Genomic DNA, 26,129 nt, shown 5'->3' on the forward strand with positions numbered 1-26,129 from the left:
TGTAACACTTTTGAGATTGGGATTCAAGTTACATTCTATAGCTTGTCATAATTTAATTGGCAGTGTTTTTCCTTTTCAGTAGTATGTAAAATAATAGTTTTTTAAATAATCAGTTGTAGTTTAGATTTGAAGAAATACCAAAATGTGAAGAGAGATCTATTTACAACAATTAGAATTATAAATACAGGTATTAATAGATTAGGTACATTGTTTAAAATTTTTATTAGCAGGGCGCCTGGGTGGCTCAGTTGGTTAAGCGACTGCCTTCGGCTCAGGTCATGATCCTGGAGTCCCTGGATCGAGTCCCGCATCGGGCTCGCTGCTCGGCGGGGAGTCTGCTTCGTCCTCTGACCCTATCCCCTCTCATGTGTTCTCGCTCTCTCAAATAAATAAATAAAATCTTTAAAAAAAAAAAATTTTATTAGCAAATACATATATTAAAATTTTATTATCAAATTAGTAACAAAAACATGACCAACAGAAGTATATAAATTGAAATTTTCTAACATAATTTAAAATAGTTGATCATTGGGGGAACTGGATGGCTCAGTCAGTTAAGTGTCCAACTCTTGATTTCGGCTCAGGTCGTGATCTCAGGGTCGTGAGATGAGATGGAGCTCCACAGCCATGCTCAGCAGAGACTCTGCTTGAGATTCTCTCCCATCTCCCTCTCTCTCTCCCTTCACTCTGGCTCACTCACTTTCTCTCTCAAAATAAATCTAAACACACACACACACACAAAAAACAGCCAGCAAGAACCTGTGTTCAAGAAAAGAAAATAGTTGATCATTTCATCATAAGTGGCTATCCTTAATAATTAAAAAATGTTGTCGTAGGGGCGCCTGGATGGCTCATTCGGTTAAGCATCTGCCTTCGGCTCGGGTCATGGTCCCGGGGTCCTGGGATCAAGCCCTGCGTCAGGCTCCCTGCTCAGCAGGAAGCCTGCTTCTCCCTCTCCCACTCCCCCTGCTTGTGTTCCTGCTCTCGCTCTCTCTCTCTCTCTCTCTCTGTCAAATAAATAAATAAAATATATTTTTTAAAAATGGTGTCTTGGGCACCTGGATGGTGCCGTTGATTGAGCATCTCACTGTTGATTTCGGCTGGGGTAGGATCTCAGGGTTGTGGGATCCAGCCCTGTGTGGGGCTCTGCACTCAGTGCGGAGTCTGCTTGGGATTTCTCTTCCTCTCCCTGTCCTGCTTGTGCGTGCGCTCACACACACACACACACACACACACACACACACACACTCTCTCTCTCTCTCTCTCTCTCTCTATATATATATATATATATCCCTAAGATAAATAAATAAATCTTTTTAAAAAATCATGTCTTATGGTATCTTTTTCTGCAAGCAGAGGGGAAGGAGGTGTTCCTTGCAAAACACATTTTACAAAATATTTATTGAGTGCTTAACACTCTGCAGGGTTATATGAAGAATAGGCCCTTATCCCATTCCTCAAGAAGTTTATAGTTATTTTAGGAGGATATGTGATATCTGTCTGTGTCTGTGTCTCCGTCTGACAGACATACAAACCATTAAAGAACATTACACTGTTATCCATAGTAAAATATTTTATTATTTTAAAATTACAATAATAATACTTATCTTTCTTTAGAAACAAAGAAGTCAAACAATACTAAAGACTATGATTAAACATTAAAGTTCTTCTTACCTTGTCCCCCTCCTTATACCCACTCAGCCCCATCCTACACTGTTTCCCTAAAGTAATTTCTTTTAATAATTTCGCTAGGTAGGCTTCTAGACTTTTTTCCTATATATTTTCAAAGATATGCATAGTTCTCTTGGTTTAGTGAGTGATCGAGTTTGTTTGTTTTAAAATATTTTATTTATTTTTTAGACAGCGAGAGAGGGAACACAAGCAGGGGGGAGCTGGAGAGGGAGAAGCAGGCTCCCCGCTGAGCAGGGAGCCTGACTCAGGGACTCAGGGCTCCATCCCAGGACACTGGGATCACGACCAGATGCTTAACGACTCAGCCACCCAGGCGAGTTTTTTATTTCGTACAGTGTGCTATGCCTGGCTTTATTAACTTCATTGGTCTTTAGATGAACCATATCAGTACATACATACTAGCTTTATTCTTAGGTGAAGCATTAAACAGAATGCTATGCCATATTTTACTTGACCACCCTTATAGTCAGATATTAATATAGTCAAAGTAAAAAATACTTGGTGCAGAGAACTTCATTTCTAACGTAAGTTATAGCAAAGTAACTTATTTTTTGCAAACAAGTGACTGACTGTAGAAAGGAATCTGTATAATTTGACCTTTCCTTCCTTTATCCTTTTTTATATTTGCTTCAGTCTCATAGAGGGCTTGTTATTGTTAAAAGGTGAAATGTGTTTGATTTAGTCTTCCTTTTCCTCTTCAATGATTATGTTTGCTTCACTCACACCAGGATGCGGCTCTCTGTAAGCATGTTACATAAGTATTTAATAGACGTGTGCTAAGCCCCGGGTAATGTCTGAAAGTGCTGAATCACTATATTGCACACCTGAAACTAATATTACATGCATGTTAACTAATTGGAATTTAAATAAAAACTTAAAAAAATATTTAATAAATATGGTTTACTAATGGGGTAGTGAAAATTGCTAAAAAAAAACACACATGGTTTGTTCTTTAACTTTTGAACTTTGAGATTATTGAGATAAATAATTTTGAAGAAAAAATTGCATATAATATTTATTAGATACCCACAGTGTGCAATATATTTTATAAATAATAATAAAATAATATAGAGACCATTTAATCTTAAATAAGTTAGAGTAGTACTAAGCAAAAGTCTCCAAGTTCTGCACTGACACGTATATGAGATAGAATTTTTACTATTTAAATGCATCAAAGTGCAGCACTCTGGAAAACAGTATGGAGGTTCCCCAAAAAGTTAAAAAAGAACTACCCTATGACCCAGCAATTGCACTACTAGGTATTTACCCAAAGGATACAAAAATACTGATTCCAAGGGCCACGTCTACCCCGGTGTTTATAGCAGCATTATCAACAATAGCTGAACTACGGAAAGAGCCCGTGTCCATGTGGATAAAGAAGATGTGGTATATATATACAGTGGAATATTACTCAGCCATCAAAGAGAATGAAATCTTGCCATTTACAACGATGTGGATGCAGCTAGAGAGTATTATGCTAAGGGAAATAAGTCATCCAGAGAAAGAAAAATACCATAGGATTTCACCCATGTGTGAAATTTAAGAAACAAAACAGATGGACATAGGGGAAAGAAAAAGAGGGAGGCAAACTGTAAGAGACTCTGAACTATAGAGAACAAACAGGGATGCTGGAGGAGAGGTGGATGGGGGATAGGCTGGGTGGAGGATGGGCATTAAGGAGGGCACTTGTGATGAGCACTGGGTATTACATGTAAGTGATGAACCACTAAATTCTACTCTCGAAACCAGTATTACACTGTATGTTAACCAACTAGAACTTAATTAAAAACTTGAAACATTAAAAAAAATAGAACGCTTGGGTGGCTCTGTCAGTTAAGTATCTGCCTTCGGCTCAGGTCATGATCTCAGGGTCCTGGGATCGAGTCCTGCCTCGTGCTCCATGCTCAGCCGGGAGCCTGTTTCTCCCTCTCCCTCTGCCCCTCCCGCTTGTGTGCTCTCTCTCTCTCAAATAAATAAAATCTTTAAGAAAAAAAAAGCATGAAAAAAGTGGCATGCTTGTCTTATCACTAACAAATATTCACCTTTGTGCTACCTCTTAAATAACTTCAGTATATGCATAACTATAGCCTTTAATACGATTCCTCTGAATTACTGCATGGTCACTCTTTTATTTTTACCAAGCTTTTTTTTTTTTTTTAATATATGCTCATGCTAAAAGTTTTCAAAACCTAGACAAACAAAAACTATAAAGTGAAAGACACATCTCTATTCTTCCTCAGTCCTCCAGTTCCATTCTTTAGGTAACTACTATACTTTAAAAATATTTGCAGAAAATTAAAACAACGGTGAAATACCACTCTACACCTATTAGAATGGCGAAGATCCTGAACACTGACAACATCTAGTGCTGGCAAGGAACTCTGATTCATTGCTGGTGGGAATGCAGAACGGTACAGCAACTTTGGAAGACAGTATTGTAGTTTCTGACAAAACTAAACATGTTCTTACTATACAAGCCAGCAGTCATGCTCCTTGGTGTTTACCCAAAGGAGTTGAAAACAAGTCTACAAAAAAACCTGCACACAGATGTTTATAGCAGCTTTTTTCATAATTGCACATACTTGGAGACAACCAAGATATCCTTCAGTAGGTAAATGGCTGAAAAGTATTTGTGTTTCTTTCCAGGAACTTTCTGGGTATATCTAAGTGTGTATGTGTATGTAATTTTTTTTTTTGTAAATCTCAGTGGGACCATATTATAGGTATTATTCTGTCCCAGTCATTTTTCATCTAATAATCTGTATGACTGAGGAAACTGTAGATGTCTCATTTTTAAGTGTGTGGTAATTAATAGTGTACATTCTAAGAAACACTTTTTTCTTTAAAAGATTTATTTATTTGGGGTGGGGGCAGAGGGAGAGAGAGAGGGAGAGAAACAGACTCCCTGCTGAATGCTGAGCGAGGTGCCCCAAACAGACTCTTACCTATAAAGAACAAGCCAATGGTCACCAAAGGGGAAGTGGATAGGGGGATGGGGGAAACAGGTGATGGGGATTGAGGAGTACACTTGTGATGAGCACCGGCTGTTTTAAGTAAGTGTTGAATCACTATACTGTATACCTGAAACTAATATACTGTATGCTAACTGGAATTTGAATAAAAACGTAAAACAAGTAGTGTAGATTCACCGTTTTAGTTTTGTGTTTTTGTTTCTTTACTCTTACCAACAAAGTTTTGTTGATCATTCTTGTACATAGATCTCGCACCAGTATCTTTTATTATTTTCTTAACTCACACCCTTATTTTCTGCAGCCTCTTTCAGTCCATAAGTCTCTTGCAGAACTGTGACTTTATGTGTATGTTACATGATCTCATTTGTGTAAATTAGACACACATTTATGCACACATAACAAGTATATGCATAAGAAGTTTTCATGAAGGCTATGCAGGTTTCCCTTGCTGTCCAAAAGCAGAGTGTTCCTTTGAAACATTTTGTAAGCCAAAATGGCTTAAAGCAAAGAAGCAATTACCCTTTCATAGAAGTGAAAATTCTTTTTGGATTTCTTTCAGTTGGCAAAAGCAGGTATGAACATAGGTCTTTTTTATTTTTTTATTATTTTTTTATTTTATTTTATTTGTTTGTTTGAGAGAGTGAAAAAGAGTGTACATGAGAGGGGGGAGGGCCAGAGGGAGAAGCAGACTCCCCGCTGAGCGGGGAGCCCGATGCGGGACTCGATCCCGGGACTCCAGGATCATGACCCGAGCCAAAGGCAGTCGCTTAACCAACTGAGCCACCCAGGCGCCCTGAACATAGGTCTTTTTTAAAAGTGAAGGGTGTACGGGGAACTTTTGGATAGTTTTTAAAAGTGAAGGGTGTAAGGGGAACTTTTGGATAGTGGGGGAAACCTGTTTAAAATCTAATTAACTGTGATTATCTTTGAGTAGAGGGACCTAGAAGAAGCTATGTGGTTGGGTAGATAGGGCATATATAGTTAAAAACAAACAAGCAAAAATACATTACTAATGTGGTATTTGCTATTTTTTTAAAAAAACACTTAAATACCTATAAAAATTCAAGAAAAGGGGATTAAAAACTCATTGAACCTTTGTTAGGTGGACATCAAAGCAGTTTAGTAGATGAGTTATATTTCAAACATAATGTCACCCTTTTATTTCCATTAAAATCTGTTTTAGGTAAGGGGTGCCTGGGTGGCTCAGTTGGTTAAGCATCCGACTCCTGATTTCAGCTCAGGTCATGATCAGGGTTGTGAGATCCAGCCCCATGTTGGGCTCTGTGCTGCGTATGGAGCCTGCTTGAGATTCTCTCTCTCCCTCTCCCTCTGCCTACCCCTCTCCTGCGTACTCTCTCTCTTAAAAAAAAAAAAAAAAAAGTTGTTATTTAGGTAAAATTTGTAAAACAAAATACTAGAACATGTCAGCCATATGTGTTAGGGCTAAGCTAAAAACAAAGCTTTTATCATCTTCTTTCTCTTATTAAGTCTGCCGAAAATTCCTCCCAGTTCTTGGAACATGAAATTTCCTGTCACTAGACAGCTTCTAAATGATCCCTCCATACCTTATTTGAACACCATGACCTTGATAATGTTGGACTCCTCTCCCAATTAGTAATTCTCATTCCCATACTGTTTACCTCCTGGAATTTCTACATAATGTATAGTACCTCCTCACCTAGAATATATTCTTCAGGCATTTATTATATTTCTAATGAGGTTATGCTTAAGGATTTAGCTCACAGGCTCTCGTTTGTATTTTTTATCTTCTCAAGATTTCTGAGTTTGCTTTCATAGGAGTTATTTTTACTTTGAAGACAAATTTACATCCAGGCCCTTATTAAGTTGACATATGTCCTTAGAATTTCTTGCATATGACCCACATCTGCAGACTACTCATATTTTAATACCTCTAACCTTGGTAGACATTTCTATAATACTGAAATCTATGTCTTCCACTAATCTGCATGTGTTTCTGAGATACTTCTGGAAAGGCAGTAGTAAATGTATAAGCCTGAGCAAAATGGGGTTGGTGGAGTTGCTGAATTTTTATCAGCATTACAAATTGTGCTTTCTCATGAGAATTTGTTTTAAAAAGAAGCGGGGAAGTTCCATTGCTAAAACAAGTCTTAACGAATCCGTCCACTGGCCGTGGCCTTTCTTTCTGAACACTTTTCCTCCATGATATGTGTTAGCTGTTGTAGGGTAATTATATTTTATCATCCAATCACCTTCTTGACCTTTAATTGAACCTTCATAGATTTAGGTCTAAAAATTAATTTGCTGTATCAATTTCATGTATTGGTTTTTTTTTTTTTTTAAAGATTTTATTTATTTGAGAGACAGAGTGAGAGAGAGCATGAGAGGAGAGAGGGTCAGAGAGAGAAGGAGACTCCCCGCCGAGCAGGGAGCCCAATGTGGGACTCGATCCCGGGACTCCGGGATCATGACCTGAGCCGAAGGCAGTCGCTTAACCCACTGAGCCACCCAGGCGCCCAATTTCATGTATTGTTAACAGAAGAAAGCAAGGAATAGGACTTGGGTCACTCAGACTTAGGTTTTAATTTAACCGTTTGCTACATATTTGCTTATGTGTCTTGAGCAAGCTGGTTTATTCTCGCAACTGTAACAAAGGTTAATGTGAGAATTAAATACATACCGTAAGTGCAGCACCAAAACATCGTTTCAATAAGTGGTGTTTAGTCACAAAAGGGATAGCAGTTAGGAGTGATGATATTTAACACTAGTTTTTATTTATTAGCACTAGTTTTTAAAACAGTTGTGGCTTCTGATTTTGTTTTGTTTTCTAGGAAAAGTAATTTCTATTAATTCTTTCTTCAAGAGTTGTAACATGAGATGTCCATCTTTCCAAAATGAAAGATTAGTAAATGATAGGATTTAAAAATCATGAATACATTTGTGTGCAGTCTTATAAAGGAATGAAAACTGAATCATATAATTACATATTTAACCAAGACCAGTTTTTGTTTAAAATAAAATTACTTGGGGTGCCTGGGTGTCTCAGTTGGTTAAGCAGCCAACTCTTGATTTTGGCTCGGGTCATGATCTCAGGGTCATGGGATGGAGCCCCGTGTCTGGCTCTATGCTCAGCAGGGAGTCTGCTTGGAATTCTCTCTCTCCCTCTGCTCCTACCCCCATGTTCACACACTCTTTCTCTAAAATAAATAAATCTTAAAATTACTTTATAGTATCTTTTAGGTACTATGCTACATACTTTGCATGAAATATTTAGTTCTTCTGATGACCGTATGAGGTGTCTATACTGTTTTTATCTCTATTTTACAGATAAGGTAACAGGTGCGTGTGTGCTGAAGGACATACAGTGCGTGGTAGAGTCAGTATTCATGCCTAATTTCAGAGTCTCCATTCTTTATACCACCACATTGTTTTTTTAAAAATTATAGCAAAGTATGCTATTCTGTGATACCCTAATTCAGCTTTGAGTTGTTGATTTTTGATTCAGTAACTACCTATGAAGAAAACACCTGGATTATATTTTTTCTCCCCAGTGGAAGATGCTATTTTTAGTGATTGTAAGATGTACATTTGATAATTTAAAAAATCTAAGTATTACATATATGGATGTGTTTGGGACAAAAACATTATTAAAGTACCTACAATAAAAAGAAATTTTACTCTATTTCAATCAGGAGCTTGTTACAGTGCCACATAGCTTCATTAAATGCCTTGAGCATAAAACAACTTAATAATTATTGGCTAAGAATCTGTCATAAAAGGCCATGGTAGATAATTTTTTTTAGCATTAAACTGGTTACAGTAAGAGATAGTGTTTATGGATCATTTACTTTGTTCTGAGCACTTCCATGGATGACCTCATTTAATCTTTTCAACAGTCTAGGAAGGAGACACTATTAATACCTGTTTTACAGCCCATTAAACTAAGATTTGAAGAGGCTCTCTGTCTCAGGCTGCACTGTAGTAGCAAACGTGGATTAGGAGCCCTCCAAATTATTTTTATTCTAAACTTCATACTTATGAAATAGTCACAGCAGTGTTTGAAACGAAAGCTGCTGGAATGATGAAACATTTTTGTAGTGAATTTTCTTTATGGACGTGTATTATTTTTCCCTTTAGGTTCACAATATTCTTGCAGAAATGGTGATGGGGGGAATGGTATTGGAGACCAACATGAATGAGATTGTTACTCAAATTGATGCACAAAATAAACTGGAGAAATCTGAGGTAAGAATGGAAAGCACTCTGGTTAATGGAGGTAGTAAGCATGATCATAAATTTGCATGATGTGTAGCTTTCACTGTTTGTCCTTCAGTATCACCCTTTAAGTACAGCTGATAGCTTATTCAGTTTTTTAAAAATGGAATATACATATCTTAGTATGTTCAGTGTTTTGTGACGGCTATCTATCTGATAGTTTCATGTTCTCTTTTTTTAGCCATGGTTGTTAACTGCCTTGGGTAATAAACACAATTTCAGATTCTTAACAGCTTAAAAAAGAAATTACATGTTTGAATAATGAAATCAGTATTTGCTTTACAAAACCTTAGTAATCATCAAGGAAATCTTAGACCTGATATTTTAAAGATATATAAATTTAGTGTCACAGAACTATTTCTGAAAAAGGAGAGGAGAGGAAATGGAATTCTCATGAGGAAGTAATGTTGTAAGTTATAATTGGTGCTTTGCAAGCCTGAGTGAACACTGAAAAAAGAAATTCGTTGCCTTAATCTTTTAATTCTGGATCCTTCCCAGAGGTCACTGACAAGTTGGCTAAGTCACATATTTTACACAATGATACATGCATTCATGGCTTTTTCTGCATTCTATAGGAGAAAGATTTGGTTAGTTACACATGCTTAGCTTTGTGCTGTTATTAGGTGCATGAGGATCAACCAGCACTTTAGCATTGTATAAAATCCTACTTTAGAATTTTCATGACTCTTTCCTCAAGTATTAGGCTGAATATCAATAACAAGCACTGTAGCTGAGCCACTGAAGTTCACGTTGTTTTGGTGGCTTCTTATTACTCGGGCAGAAGTTTAGAAAGATGAATAGTTTTGACATGTCGTTCAACACTATACTTGTTACCTTTGGTATTTATAGTCATAACTAAGATTAGAAAAATAAATTTGACTTATAATTATTAGTACAAGCTCAGGTGTTGGATTGATTTAAAGTAATCATTACTATAAAAGCAGCAAAGTATTAAAAATATGCTAGCATTAATTTACAACAGGTGAGTTCTAAATAATTTTTATCTTGTTGGCACTTTAAAGGATCAGTTTAATGGAATGCTATGCTCACTGGAATTGAATGAAACACAGGATGATGGATAAATCCAAAATCTGAGGGTTAGAAACAGTTAAAGCTTTATATAAAAGCATTTTCCAGTGTTCTATTTTAAAGTAAAATAGCCCTGCATTTCTCTATATCTCAATTTACCATCCCTATGAGTTGCCCAAAGGAGAGGCTTGTAATGGTGAAGAGCTTATAGTTATGACTCTTTTAAATAACTACTTATATTTTATGTGTTCTACAGCCAATTTTTAAAATACTGGTTTTTGAAAAGGAAAAACAAACGATTAATACAGAAGGTTTTGTTTTAGGACAAGGAAAAGAACTCAGAATATTATTTAGTATAGTTGGTTTGCCTTATATTATTTAGTATGGTAAAAGATTTACTATAACCTCTGAGCTATACAGTCTTAAGTGATAACTCAAATTTAATGTAATCTGTTAAAACTTGCTTTACAAAACTCTATGGATATAGATTCTAAATGCCAAGAGACAGTGACATAATCCATTAATAATCTGTCAAAAATGAATGGATATGTGGTAATTTGTGACTTCTGTGTAATCATCTGTAAAAAATATATTAACCTTTTATCTGGAATGTTCATATTCCAGGTTCTTTAACTTCATTGCTGGTGTCCTCTTTTTTTTTTTGTCCTGGGTTTGCTATTTATAATACTGATAAAAGTCATGAAGGACCTATAATAATTGCATAATGGATATTTGCTTTCTGATTGTCCAGTATAACTTTGTTAATGAGGCAATTTTTCCTTATCTGTAAAGAAAGAGCAGTAAAATACAAAATTTACATTTTCAATGGAAATAGAATACTGTAACTGAAAATCTCTTCAAGAAACATTTCTATTTAAAATGGTTTTAAATACTGGTGAAAGAGGTACTGCTATTTTTCATCTGCTGATCATCTTTTAACTTGTACAGTCAGCAGTTACCTGCTACAAATTAGTTTTTCTCCTTTACTAGAAAATAGGTTTTAAGTCTGGGAGTAGACCACAACATTATGTTTTTCATCAAGTGTTTCTCCATATGTGATGTCTGCTAATATTTTAGTTATAAAGTAGGATTTTGAGTCAAAATGAAGCCATTTAGTCCTGATCATATTTTAAGAAATTAAGCCAAAAATGTTGACTTTGTGTAATTCTTCAGTAATTTTCATAATCTGTTTGGAAGACTACCACCTTTATTCCAGACACATTGAAATGTCAGTTCTCATATGGATTCCGTTTCCATGTTACTTAAACTGGATATATGTATCAAATATATGACTACAGAATAATCCAAAATTATTTGAGAACACACTATAAGCTTTAATTAATCTGACTCTTCCTTAAATTTTAGTTAAAATTTATTATGCAAGCAAAAACTTGTCAAGAAATAATTAAAATCCAGAATATCATGATTGATGAAAAGACCTGGTTATCATACTTTTAAGATTAAGTGGTATTTAGAATAGCATTTATCTTTTAAAAATCAGTCTGGGTGTAATTAAGATGCCACTTTTAAGATATAGCATGGATATATCTAGTTGCCTTTACTTTGTCAGAAATCAAAGACTTTATTATTTTGGTTTAAAGATAGTATATTTCCAGTGACAATGGCAAGTGAACCAGTTTAATTCCTAATAACCTAGACAGGTAGAAGCAAAGATCTCCCAGATCTTTAAAGAGAGGACAAACAAAGATATGCTCTGAATGTATGTCCATCTGTCCTGATTTGACAGAAAACTGATTTGCTATGACATGGGGGTCTGGGCAAAGGAGGGTTTAAGCTGGGTGGGAGGATGGTGGGATTTGGGGGAAGTGTAAGAGGCACTCAGGAATCTTCCAAGGAGTAAAAGGACTCCCTGGGGGTGGAGGTAGAGGGGTGGGGTTGGGGAGACTTGTTAGCTTTTGTGTATGTCATGTTATTTTCAAGATGCATAAATGGGTCTGAATATAGTCACTACTTTTTTAAAAGTCAGTCTTCTTTTTTTCCGAACATCCTGATCTTTCTAGCTCTTTCCATTCTTCTCTCTTACAGACCTTTATCTTTCAATCTCCCAGACAGGACAGGTAGACAAGGTATTGCTGACTTTGAGAAAACTGTACTTTAACAAAGGGAAAGCAAAATGATGTCAAAGGCAATTAATTACTTAGGCCAGACTCAAAAATTCTTTGTGTTAATGAACCCATGTAGTCCCTGTAGCCTATTTTTCATTCTAGTTTCTCCTTGTAGTTTCTTCATCTTTTATTGGACTTAGTGTATTTTACTAGTGTTTCATTGATGTCATGTTTGTTCTGTTTTGTCTGCCTGCATCGTAAAAGGAAAGTTTAAATTTTTTGTTCTTTTTTTAAACATTGTCATTTAACTGACAAATTACATTTGTAAAAATGCAGGTTTACTTTGTATATAAAAATGTAGAGTTTATTTCAAAAATCATATGTTAGAATTAATCTTAATTTAACTCTCACAGTTCTTTTTCTTGTCTTTCTAAATTAGGATTCTAACATAAAATCCCTGCTGGGTTTTGGAAGCTGTGCATTTGAAAACCAAAAGCTGAACCTTTAGAGTTTTGCATACAAAATGAGAAACAATGAAGGCTTAGAATAGTGACTTTTAAGTAGTGCTTTTTTCCCCACATAATGGTTTTCAGGTCCAAAGTCTTAACGGAATTGCTTTTATGGTTTTGACTAACAAGGGCATATTAAAAGTGGCCAACAAAAAGTGTAAGATAACAAATCTTCTAAAATTGAATTAAAAGTTCTAAAAATTGGAATTAAATATTTTGACCAAAATAAAACGGATTTCCAGGGTAACAACCTTCTGACATCCAAACACCATAATAAGTGAGACTCAGTAAAATATTGTTAACCTTGGACATTTTTACAAAGCATATTGCCTCTTACTGAAAATGTTTTTAATAGACTCCTAGCTTTATAAAACTAAATTTTCTCTGGCATTTCCTATGCGTTTTTTACACCCTAAGTTAATTGTGTAAATTTTTATTTAAAAATTTCAATCTAAATGCTGATGAACAGCTTTTTTTTTGTACAATGTTGTACCAAAATGAAAAATGAAAATGCTTATAGGCCTCCATTTAAAAATTTCAAAGTGACGCAAACAATGATTCATGGAACATTACATCAAAAACTAATGATGTACTACTGTATGGTGACTAACATAACATAACATAATAAATAAATAAATAAAATCAATAAAACAAACAAAAAATTTCAAAGTGAAAATACTTTATTGAGTCCCAAAGAGGAAAAAAAATTCTGTAAATTCAACAAGTTGGATTACCCACTTCACTAATTAGAAAAATGCCACTGAGAATTTGGCATTGCTTTTTAGCTACTAAAAGTATCTTTCTGGATGTGTTTGAGAAGTGGCAACATACAGGTGGCTTTTTAATTCTTATCCCAAGATGGTAGGCTCTGTCATGAAGCTGGGAGTACCACTTGTGGTCCTTAGGTCTGTGTTACTTTATCCCGGTAATAGAAAATACATAATTGTTTCCTTTATTCCACTGATCCAAATCACTGCCAATTTCTGCGGTCTAGTCTTTAATTTATGTTAAATTGTCATTTTCTAGCAAAGAACCACCTGGGTCTTTAACTTCCATCACTAGAACTAGTAGTTAGCTTTCTTGTTCTTTTTTTAAATCAAATATCTATTTTCAAAGAGCAGAGAGAGAATAAGGAAAGTGGCCCTAATACAATGATGCTGGAAAGTCAGCTTGTGAATTGGTTCTGCTTCTTACTTTGAAAATTATTCTTACTTACAAAATTATGGTGAGGACCCCTGAGTTCCACTTGTAATGGTTGGAATTAGTTACATTAAGTCCATGAATTGGGCATTAGTCTGCTATATTTATTTCACACAGGCAAATGCTGTGCTAGAAATTAAAACTATAACTGAAGATTGTATTAAATGGATTATATAATTTGGAAGGCTTTTAAATTTTTAAATATTCTAATTTTGATAAAATTTTTTATAAAATGTTATAGTTCTTACTCACTAGAGGGTTGTCATTAGCATTTCTAACCTTGGAATTGAAATATTAAAGCACTGCCTTTAAAGCAAAGAGCAAGCCTATTACAAATTCCCAGATTAAAAGCTATTCTACCTTACATTCATAAATTAAAATAGTGAATTTTCTATTTTGCTCAAAACATGAATTCAAAAGCTGCCATTATTTTGTTAATGATTTTGAGTCTGAAACCATTTAATACTGTGTTTATTAATGTTGATGTTCTTTCACTTTGCTGTTAGGTCAAAATTATGAATGTGCATATAGCACCTTCCAGCAGGAAGGGTGGGTAAAGTTTTAGTATGTACAAATTATTCCCACTACCATCTTACTCTGCATTTCAAGCTTGAGAAAATATTTTAAGATGGTAGGATACTAATATATGTCTTAGATTAAATAAACATCTAGATTCTTTCCTTTTCAAAACCCTCGAGAAAGTTAATTGCTTATTGCATGATAAGGAAAAGGGAGCCTTCCGATTCTTTGAAATATATTTTAGTAATGCTGCTTTTTCACTTTTGCTTGCACATATTTTGTTTATTTTTGGGTCTGGCAATTTAAAAACAAAATCAAAAACAAATCATATCCATCCATTATTATCTTTGTGATTCAAGTGCTTGAAATTTCTGAGAGTATGTCTGTATAAGTCTTCTATCTGTTTGGCCTCATTTTGGTATACTTGCAGACTTCATTTTGTTTTCTTTCTCTTAATTCTGTTAATTTATTTAATCTCATGGGAGAGAAAACATGACCATTCTTTTATATACTGTACTTCATTCTTTCATCCAATTCATACTCTTAACTGCTTTGGATTCATATATTTATTTTTGTTAGTGGAGTTGCTGCAGTTTACCCGCCATGGTGGTGCTCGAGTATAATAACATAGATGGAAACAAGTTATTTCTCCAGTAGGGTTTCATTCTTTTTATTTCTGCTTTGTGTCAGCTGTGTAATCTTAAATCTTTAAGAGCTATGTTGTACTGTCAGAAATATCTTAATTTTACATTTTAAATTGTACATAATACTAACAACTCAGGCAAGCTTAATTTATGTAAATTTTAGTGTTCAAAAAAAAGAATTAGTAAAAGTTATCTTGTTGCTTTGAATATATCTTACTGAAAAAAAAATCTTAACTAAGATGAAAATTATTTTATACCTCTCTGTTGGCAAACTGGTCTCCTAATGGCAAATTACCTCTTTTACATTTTATTCTTTCATAAAAATGTTGCAGACTTAACTTTCATGGAAGTCTGAAAATGAAATTTGTTTTATAGCAGTTCTGGTGTTGACTACCTGAGAAGTCTTTTATTTTTAAGCCCTACGTTTTTATATATAACTCATTTTAGCACCTACTTACTGATCAACAGTTCTTTTTATATTTTTTTATGTTTTATATTCTGCAAAATCTGATTTCTTAAAATGTTAGTTTAGTTAAAAATTGAAGTACACATTACAATTTTTTTATTTCTTACCATTTTAATTCATGACATACTACACACAAGTATTGAACATGCTTGAGAAATAATTTGATTCTTTTAATTCATTTGCGTGTTCTGAATAGTGGCCATCCTTTGCATGTCTATGGCTTGCTGCTTATGTTTAGAGGAATTGTAGTTTGTTGTACTTAGAAACTTCTTTTGGTTTTACGTAATAAGAACTTGGCACATATATGCTATTTAAATCAATTGCTGTATTGACTTTATGTATTCTCATTAGCAGCCAACAGTCGACATCATCTTTGGTCACAAAGAAACGACTTAATCTAAAGAAATTTAACAGGATGCACTTTTATTCTCATTTTCTTTACTCAAGTTCACTTTAGCTGTTCATGGTACAGGGTATTATGGAAAAGAAGGCTTCTTGACAATGACACTTAATTTAATACTAAAAAAATTATTTTTACTATTTATAAAAGTAAAATCATAGCATCCAGTAGAACATACACAAATATCTACCTTCTCTCTCTCTCTATCTCAATAATAAAAATCCTCTAATAGTTCATGCCTTTTAAAATATTTATATTCAAATATCTTATACTTTTTTTATAGTCTGCTCATCATTTGTACCCTGTAAAGACACATCCAAGTAAAAATCGTGGCAAATTGGTTTTTTAATTAGAAAAATTACAAAATCCTTCTATCTGGAAAACTGATACTAGCTCCAGGATGTCTATAATTTTGTAAAATAATTTTTGTTCCTTGGCCGACAACATACTTTTGGGTAAAAGGAAGAGAGCCTTGACAAGATGGTAAACCTCTTTAAACTGGATCTTTCTTTGATCCTAAACCATTCTAAATTTCGGTAGCTAGATGTTGAACTTGAAATAATCAGGTTAAAGACCCTTTTGAATATGATTCATGCTACCCTAAACAATACTTATTCGTATCTCCAACATCTTTGGGGGGTATAAAAATAACTGCATTGCCTCAGGTAGGTATAAATGTAGGGGTCAATCAAAAACAACTTACTTCCATTAAATTATACAAATTGAATACTCCAGCCCTATTCATTCTTTAATTGGATATGGAGTGTTTCATTTATGTCATTGCCTGTGTGGACCATATCTATTATTAATAATATTTTACTGATTTTTCTATTATTTCCAATTCTGAGTTGATAATCCATGGCTTTTATTTCATTGCTTAACAATGTTTGTATCCTTTATTCAGCAAATAGTTTACACTGGCCTATTTTGTATCAGTCAAGATTTTTCTCAGGTAACAGCTTTATTATTATTATTATTATTTTAATTAACAAAAGAGGTAGGATTACATAAGAAAAAAAACCCTAAATTTTCAAAAAGGGACATTAAAACTAGTAATTCTAATTACACAGACATTGTCTCATATATGTGATTTAAGCAAAGTGGAAGATTTGTTTTTGTTACCTAATTGTCTGCTTTTGTCAAGATGATGTATGCCACTGAATTCAGATGTGTTTGTTGACTTTATTATATCACCTGAATAAAAATTGATGAAATCTAAATCTAACTTAAACCGTAAAAGTATGAAGACTCTTGTAGCTATTTGAGAAAGATGATATATATGCCTTTTTCTTTTATTTTTAATCATATTTTCTTTCAAAATTGTTTCACAAAATATAAATATCCCTAAGATGAAAGTGAAATATTGTACACTAATGCTACTAGAAGTTTTAAAATTCATTTATTTATATAAATACTATCTTTTGCATTTATGCTGTTCTTTCTCCAAATTTGCATATTGTAAACTGAACCAATGTTGTTGGATCTACATTATGTGACAGTATTTTTAATCATTCATTGTATTTTTTCTAACACATCGAAGGTTGGAAAGATCCTTTTGTTGCAGTTTAATTTTTAGGCAGAACTTTTCTCTTTGGACTGAGGCTTTACTTTAAAAGCCTGATTCCCCCCCCCCCCCCCCCACCCACTGTGTTTTAGAACTTCCCTAGAAAAGTTTAGAAGAGCCTCCACAATTTAAAATAATTTAAAAATTTTGTTGTTTTGAAATGTTTTAAGGGTTTGGCCCTACGTAAAGAAACTAAACAAGTATGATCTATTACTTTCAGTTTTTATTTCACAGCACATTTTGATAATCAGTGCTGTTTAAAAAGCAAAAAAACCCCCCAAATCTATCATGATTGTTGCAAGAGATGTTTAAAAGGAAACTAATGTAAACTATGCTTCGTGCTTATATCATAAGTCAGTAAGTGAAGATATAGGTGAAGATCTAGCTTTTGTCATTTGAATATTGGATGTGACATCTAAGTAGTGCAGGCTAATTTGTGTCTGATTTTTACATTCTTATCATTGCATGTATTCACTGTATTTTTTACTGTGCCAACTGTTTTCTCTTTATAGATTAGAATTTCAAAGTAACCATCCCATACCAGTTCCGACTACCATCTGGTCTCTAAGCTTGTTATATGAAATCTTTTATCATTGTCCTCCGTTTTTAGTGTTTTCGGACAAGCTACACCTGAGTTGTACATTTTCTTTTCTTTTATTTGCTTCTGTATACAGGCTGGCTTAGCGGGAGCTCCAGCCCGTGCTGTATCAGCTGTAAAGAATATGAATCTTCCTGAGATCCCAAGAAATATTAACATTGGTGACATCAGTATAAAAGTGCCAAACCTGCCCTCTTTTAAGTAAAAAACTAAAAAGGCCACTCCCAGGTAAAATCCAGGGGGAAGAGTCATCTAAGTTTACCATGCAGTTGTTTACCAAAAATAGAGGAGGAGAGTCTTAACTTTGGCTCTTGGATTTAAGTCAAGGTACTGTATAAAAGTTGTGTAAAATCGGTATGGAAGTTCAATGTTGCTTTTCTTGCTCAGTGATTTTGAAGAAATTGGGTAGTTCCAGTGTGGTATTTCTTTTTCTTTTCTAAACTGCATTTCTGTGCCCACCTAAGGCATGCCTCCATGTATTGGCTGCTACAATATTTCAAAAAGTGTTTGAGACATTTCTTTAAGTTATGTACAATCCAAAATGTTGGTGTTTTGTATGGATCACAAGTGCAGCATTCCATAATTCTTTGTTATTTGTCACAATTGTTATTTAAAGAACCAAGTATGTATTGCATGAAAACATTATGACCTTTTCCTCTTAGTTTAAATAAACTCCAAGGTAACTGGACTTCTAAAGCACCTTTCTGTTTGCCTGATATCTACTTTAGCAATAATTTTTTTACGACCCTCTGACTCAACAAAGTAAATAAAAGTATATTTTATCACTGTTAAACAGCTGTTGATGTTGATTTATTTAATTCGTACTCATGTTTTTAATATTCAAAAACTTACTAAATTATTCTAAAACTCAGTTATTTCACAAGTCAAGAGGAGTGTATCGGGTAGTGTTGTGTACAGATGTGAGGTGGGAGATGACAGATCTTTTTCTAAAATCCATATTGAGAAATTACAACGCCTACTTTACACAGATAGGTGTAAGTTTTTCATCTGGTCCCTTCTTGCTCGGTTGATGAAAAATAATTTTGGCAAATACCTAGTTGCTTTTGAACACAAAACCCTGTGGGGCTCCACCTGACTGTTCCATCCCAAAGTCAAAGCTAAAGTGTTTGCTTAAGTTTTAACAATCTCCTATTCTGATTTCCCATTATTGGCCCACATTTTCTTATTTGGTCTTACCTTCTGAACCATGAACGAGGTTCCTCTTCCAGTTAGACCAAGGTGGGTATTTCTGTTGTTGTTGTTGTGTTGTTGTTGTTGTTGTTGTTTTACGGTTCTAGTCCTCCCCAAATGTTCTCTTTGACACATTTCCTTAGATTTGTGGCATTTATGAATTTTACTCCATGGGCTCTGGGAGGTAAGAAAAGTCACTTTATTTTTTCTAAATAATATTTATCTAACTCTGAGCTTCTTTCTGTTGAGGCCACAGAAATCCAGTCTGTGATTATTAGGATTTCCATCAGTTCAGAGATGTGTAAAAGTTCTGCAAAGCGGAGCATTCAGGGGGTCCCTGGTCTTCGGTCATTTGACAAATGTGTTTTGAGTACCTACTGTGCCAGCTCCCGTGGAGCTGTAAACAGTATCACACAGAGTGCCTGGCAGTATTTCTACTTTTTTTTCTCTTCCCTTTGTTTTACGGGGGAAAATTGTGAGAAGATTAAGTTTGGGTTTGACTAGGATGTGCCAAAATTAGGAAGGCTTCTGGGCCAGTTATTGGTTTTACCTCAAGAAATAATTAAAAGGTTTTTTGTCTCTCAATATATTCTAGTAAGAAAAAGAAAACATTGTACAAATTACAAAAATAGGCAAGTCATGGAAAACTATATCTCTGTAGCCAAGGAATAGGTAGAGATGCTTAATTTCACGAGTAGTCAGAGAATGCAAGTTAAAAGGACAATTAGATTTTATTTTCACTCGTCATATGAACAAAAATTAAAACAGGTAACAATATCCAATGCTGAAGAGGATGTGAGGAATGAGAATGGTCATATGTTGCTGGTGGGAATGTAACGTATCGTTAACTTTTTTTTAAAAAAAGCATATGCCAAGCTGGGGCACCTGGGTGGCCCAGTCTTTAAGCGTCTGCCTTCGGCTCAGGTTATGATCCCAGAGTTCTGGGATCAAGCCCCGCACGGGCTCCCTGCTCTGTGGGAGGCCTGCTTCTCCCTCTCCCATTCCCCCTGCTTGTGTTCCCTCTCTAGCTGTCTCTCTCTCTGTCAAATAAATAAATAAAATCTTTAAAAAAATATATAAAAATAAAAAGCATATGCCAAGCTTTGTGAAAAAAAATTTTTTTAAAGTTTATTTTTGAGGGAGAGAGAGCACACGAGCACAGGGAGGGGTAAAGTGGGGAGGGAGAGGAAGAGGGAAAGAATCCCAAGCAGATTCCTCGCTGAGCACGGACCCCAGCGTGGGGCTCGATCTCACGACCCATGAGATCCTCACCTGAGCCGAAAGCAAGAGTTGGATGCTCAATCAACTGAGCCACCCAGGCACCCCAACTTTGTGAAAATTTTTAAAAATCAAAAATACACATTTCTCACATACCCATGACCCACTCTCAGGACTTTACTTATACAGCATCCTTGGTATCTTTACATACAAAGTATTTATTGCATCAGTTTTTATAAAGCAAAAAGTAAACTGGAGATACCTTAAATACCTACCAGTAAGGAATTGGTAAAATTGTAGTAACTACCACATTAGTTGTAATAGCAGAAGACTGGAATGGCCCAGATATCCTTTGGAAGGCGATTGGTTGGAAAGCTAGGTTACATCCACACTACAGAATCTTATGGAACAATCCAAATGAGAAATAGCTGTGTACATTGCCACAAATTGACCCCTAGAATAGACTGTTAAGTGAAAAAAGCAAGATGGAAAAACTTACGTATGGTATTATTTTAGTAGTCGAGGTTTTCCAGAGAAATCGAGTCAATAGGATGACTGTGTATTCATAGATCTTCCTCAATAAACCAGTCATAAATTGAGGATATCCTAAGTAAAAAATGCATTTTATAAACCTAACCTACTGAACATCAAAGCTTAGCTCACCCTACCTTAAATGTGCTGAGCGTGTTTACATTAGCTTACAGTTGGGCGAAATCAGCTCACACGAAGGTGATTTTATAATAAACTGTTGAATGTCTCATGTAATTTATTGAATACTGTACTGAGTGTGAAAGACAGAATGGTTATATGGGTAGAATGGTCCTAAGTGTATTGGTTGTTTTACTTTCGTGATTGCGTGGCTGACTGGGAGCTGGGGCTCGCTGCTGCTGTCCAGCATCACAAGAGAGTATTGTACCGCCTATCACTAGCCAGGGGAAAGATAAACATTCAAAATTTGAAGTATAGTTTCTACTGAATGTATATTGCTTTTGCACCATCATAAAGTCAAAAATTTGTAAGTTGTGCCATTATAATTTGGCAATTTTCTGTATAATAAGATTAACATCCTTTAAATCAATAGGCTGAGTAAAGCAGATTGTTCTTCCTAATGTGGGTGGGCCTTGTCCAATCAGTTGAAGGCCTGAATAGAATAAAAGGGCTGATTCACATCCAAATAAGAGAGATTTCCTTCTACCTAACTGTCTTCAAATTGGAATATCAGCTTTTTCCTGCCTTCAGAAAAACTGACATCAGCTTATCCTGGGTCTCAAGGCTGCCAGCCTTTAGACTGGAATTACACCATTTGGCTCTCCTGGTTCTCAGGCCCTCAAACTTGGACTGGAACTTCATCTTCAGCTCTCTTAAATCTCAGATTGCTGACTCACTCGGAGGATCTTGGGGCTTTTATCAGCCCTGTAATCATATAGGCCAATTGCTTTTAATAAATCTCTTTAAATAAAATCATGGTGTTGGTGATATTTTTTAAATAACATAAGAAATGTATTATAAAAGTTTGATTCTGAAGGCAGAAAAAGCCAGTGTCCCAGTTTGAAGACAGGCAGGAGGAACTCTCTCTTACTTGGATGAGGGTCAGCCTTTTTATTTGATTCATGTCTTTGGGTGAGGCCCACCACATTGGGGAGAGCGTTCTGTTTCACTCAGTATACTGACTTAAATGTTAATTTCAACCAAAATCCCTCACAGAAGCACCCACAATGTTTAAGCATATGTCTGGGCACCCCTGTGGCCCAGTCAAGTTGACACATAAAATTAACCATCACAATAGGCTACCAGTTACCTAAGAAAAAGAATGAGTGTGTGTGTGTATGTAGTGTGTGCATGTATTGTTTATATTTTTAAGTGGAAGGATACACTATATATTTTTAAAAATATTATCTATAGTGAGAGGGAGGAAACAGGGCAGCAATTTGGGGATGGAAACTGGACTTCTCAGAAGGTTCTCGGGTGCATCCTTTAGGGCCGAAGCACTCATTCCCTCCGCGCCTGGTGGAGTGGGTGGCTGAGCACACTCAGCAGAGTTGCTATTAGAATATCCACCAGCTGAAGAGAGCTCACTCACCTAAGTCCTGACTCTTCTCCGAAGACATCCCACATCCAAGTTATAAAAGCCCAGGCCCCTTGCCTAAGGCGGGACAACTCTGAAAAGCCGTCCCAGCTTCAGTGCTACCCATGCAGTCAGCTGAGGCCTTTGTTGTGACTGCATTGCTACTTAATTCTTTTTGTCTGCCTCATCGTACTTCCTGCAGACACTCGCAGGTTTTGATCCTTGTGGCATACCGCAGTGGATGTCCTGCATGCAAATCTCCATCTCAGTCTGTTTTTTCAGGGAAGCCCATCTAAGGCAGCAATAGCCAAGAATGGTCTCAGGAAGCAGATTCTAAAATTTTGGAGCTGGATCACCCACCGGCAGGCTGGCAGTGGAGGTTCCCGTTACCGGTGGCACATGGAGCATGGATCACCATCAGCATGCCAGAGCAATGTAATTGTTGAAACTTTCACTGGTGCTTAACTGGCATGGGATACTGGGAATGCTCTGGTAGGGACAATGTCTCAGGCCTCGGAGAAGTTCAAGAGAAGTAGTAATTACAAAGAGTGTGGATTTGGATGTTGGTTGTTGGGGGCAGTGAGTGCATTCGAGAAATGCTGAGGGTGATTAATCACCAATTAAAGGCTGTGTATGAAAGCCAGAGCCTCCTTGACAGCATACAAAGACTCTCATCTCCTGCAGCTGGAGGATGGAAAATGCTGAGGATCAGGGCCAGGACTTGAAGATTGGCAGTCTTCAAGAGAAGACTGGATTCCAGCACCATCATATCTGCTAAGCCAAGGTCAGGGACATGGTTGGAAAGAAGTAGGACCTGAAACTTGGGATGAGGACATCTGGGTTAATGCACCCGAAAATCTTGGACATGGACCTGTGGAAGGTAGCCCCCTTCTTCCTGTTAAGCTTCTACGCACTGCCTTCCTCTTCTTTGCTTGAAGAGGATGCATTAACTTCTACCTCGCAGGATAACATGTACCCTCCTCAGGATTGCCTCACCTGCAAGCCAATAACTAGGGTGCAGAAGACCCAACACAAGGCTCAGTCCGGTGCTGGGCCTGCCAAAGTTGCTGTAAAACTTTGCCCAAATAAACTCAGAGGAGCCGAGAGAGTACATATGAGCCTGGATCCTGAGCATTCTGGGTCAAGGGGGGAAGGAACATAAAGTTGGATGAGAGAGAGTTTATTTATATGTAAGCACTTTCCAATGATAAAAGATTTAGCTCTGGCAGAGACCCAGGGAGACAGTGCCCATACATGGCTAGGGTAGTTCTTGGAAACTTGAAGAGAGCCTTAGCCACCTAGCTTGGCCCAGCTAAGTATCACAGAACTTCCAAGGCAGAAAAGGGGAAAAAGGGATCAAGAAGCTCAAGGAGGTATGTGCATTAGACTGAATATACTGTAATGTAAGACAACACAGAGGTTCTCCATTTACCATAGCAACAAGGAATGTTCTGTTTAAAGGAACGCCATCATTTAGAAGCTCAGTACAGGCTGTCTTCTGAAGGCCAGGGCTGATGGTGGGAAATGCTGTTACAGAGTTGAGCCCTGATAGCAATGAGGATGATGAGATCCTGCAATAATAGATTCCAGGTTTGGGCACTTAACCATCAGGAGCAACGTGGGTAAATTATCTTAACTGCAAGGTCAGGGTGGCTGGCAGCCAAAGGTCCTGATTTGCAGGGAGCAGATCTACCTCTCTGTAGAGATAGTTAGCGGGGCACAGCTTCAGTAGGAACAAAATAGATGGTCAGCTTGGTAAGGGCATTGGCCAATCTATATAGCCAAAAGAAAAAAAAAAAAATGATTGGGAGGCCGGGAGCACCCAGCACAATAAAAAGCCATGAACTCTTATCCAGGTTCTGATCCTAAGCCGGTTCTCAGACCCAGAGCTCACTCCCTGACAGAAATACCAAATCTCCAGGAGGAAAAGACCTTGATTACCATGGCATGTGCCTATGGTGTGCTTCCCCAAAGGAAGTTAGTGGTAACCATACCCTGGGAAATGGAAAAAATACCCAATATTCTGAGTAGTATTGGGCACAGTTTCCAAGGTGACAGTGATAACTTGGGATCAGACATCACGCGCCCTTGCCCCCATTACAATGGGGTCATATAGGAGCTAGGTAATAAATTCAGCCCTGGCCCAGGTCTAGCTCCTAGTCTACTGGGTTCAAAAATCCACCTAGGGGTCATTTTCCCAATCCCTGAATATATCTGACTGGCATCGACACAATGTTTGGGGAAAAAATGCTCCTAGTGGTTTCTTAGTCTGTGGAGTAAGAGCTACTGTAGAAAGGAAGACTAAGTGGAAGCTTTGAAATTGCCTCCATACTCTCAGCCATGATAGGAAATAGAAATATTAATACTTGGGTAGAAGAGAAAGATCTAGAAGAGAAAGACCTCAATGGGGCAAGAATGGTGGTCTCCACTGCATACCGCCTGAATTGTCTAGTCTGTTCCCTACAAATGCATCTTGGAGGATGACGTATCTAACAACTCCCCCACTCTGAGGCAAGCACAGTGGTTGGTAGGCCTCTTCAGACTCTGGAGGCAGCATATTTCATATTGGAAACACTGTTCCAGCAAATTTACACAAATAACTTCTAGCTTTGAGTGAGCCTAGAACAGAAGAGGGATCTGCCATAGGTTGCAATGCAAGTGATCTTTCCTCTTGGACCACATTGCCTGACAGACCCAATGATAGAGGAGGTGTCAGCGATGGAAAAAGATGCCATGTGGTGTCGGTGACATGACCCAGTTGGAGAATTACAACATAAACTTCCTGTGAGTCTGCAACCATACCTTGCCCCCTGCATTGGAAAATTACACATCATTTGAAACACAGTTCCTTGGGTGCTGTTGGGCCCTGGTTGAGATAAGCATCTGATCTGGGATGTGATCATACATCCAGAATTGAGCTAGGATCCGCCAGACTCGCAGAAGTCTGGTTAGGTGGACCCAGCAACAATGTGTAGGAAGATGCAAGTGGTACATGGGAAAGGATGGGGCCAGAGGGCACAGATAAGCTGCACAAATCCTGGCCCCAATTTCATTTTCCACTATTGACCAGTGCCTCTCCTTCAGCTCCAGGGAAAGATAATGGTGAGGAGAAATCCTTCCCATGCTCAAAGCTTTGGGTTGTATACATGGACATCCACTATGTGAAAAGTGGCCCAGGATTCACCGGCAGTAGCTGATGGTTTGGCTGATTAGCCAAAGGCCTGGAAAGAGAAAGCTTGGAAGATGAGGGATGAGGACGTTTGGGGAAAAGGCGTGTGAATAGCTCCTTAGGAATGAGCATGAAAACACGAAGATTGTTGAATCCTGTTAGCCATCAGAGATCATCTGTCACAGAAGAGACACTGTACTACCAAACAGATTGACTCAGTGAAGTGTTGGTGTGCCTCTGTTCCTGGCCACTACAGTTGTTGGTACAATGGGAGCTTGAACAGAGTAGTGGAAGGGTGGAGGTTACACATGGGTCCAACAGTGTGGGCTCTTTCTCACCAAGGCTGATTTAGCTACCGTTTGTGTCAAATTTTCTACCTGCCAGTAACAGACCAACACTGAGCCCCTGATAACAGCACCTTCCTTTGTGGAAACCAGGCAGACACTTGGTGGCAGGTAATGTTGGAGCCCTTCCATCTTAGAAAAGGGAGTGAATTAATCCTGACTAGAATTGACACACATTCTGGCTATGAGTTTACCTTTCCCGGCCCCATGGCCTCCACCAACATCACTA

General features: G+C 36.8%; 1 protein-coding gene across 8 annotated transcripts in view; it reads left to right on the top strand.

The window, feature by feature from the left end:
- AP3S1 (adaptor related protein complex 3 subunit sigma 1) overlaps nt 1-18,700 on the top strand; it is a 72,546-nt gene extending 53,846 nt beyond the window's left edge. For 3 of the 8 annotated variants that reach the window (XM_021702149.2, XM_044917095.1, XM_044917100.1), the window contains 2 exons: nt 8,781-8,888; nt 17,990-18,700. In XM_021702149.2, coding sequence (XP_021557824.1) covers nt 8,781-8,888; nt 17,990-18,118 — 237 coding nt within the window. In that variant the 3' untranslated portion in view covers nt 18,119-18,700. Of the gene's footprint in view, nt 1-8,780; nt 8,889-11,993; nt 12,030-16,655; nt 16,704-17,989 lie in introns of those variants that run through there. The other 5 variants (XM_044917096.1, XM_044917098.1, XM_044917097.1 and 2 more) reach the window with 3 other exon arrangements.
- The last annotated feature ends 7,429 nt before the right edge of the window (nt 18,701-26,129 follow it).

Source organism: Neomonachus schauinslandi, chromosome 7, assembly GCF_002201575.2.
Source record: "Neomonachus schauinslandi chromosome 7, ASM220157v2, whole genome shotgun sequence".
Lineage (NCBI taxonomy): Eukaryota > Metazoa > Chordata > Mammalia > Carnivora > Phocidae > Neomonachus > Neomonachus schauinslandi.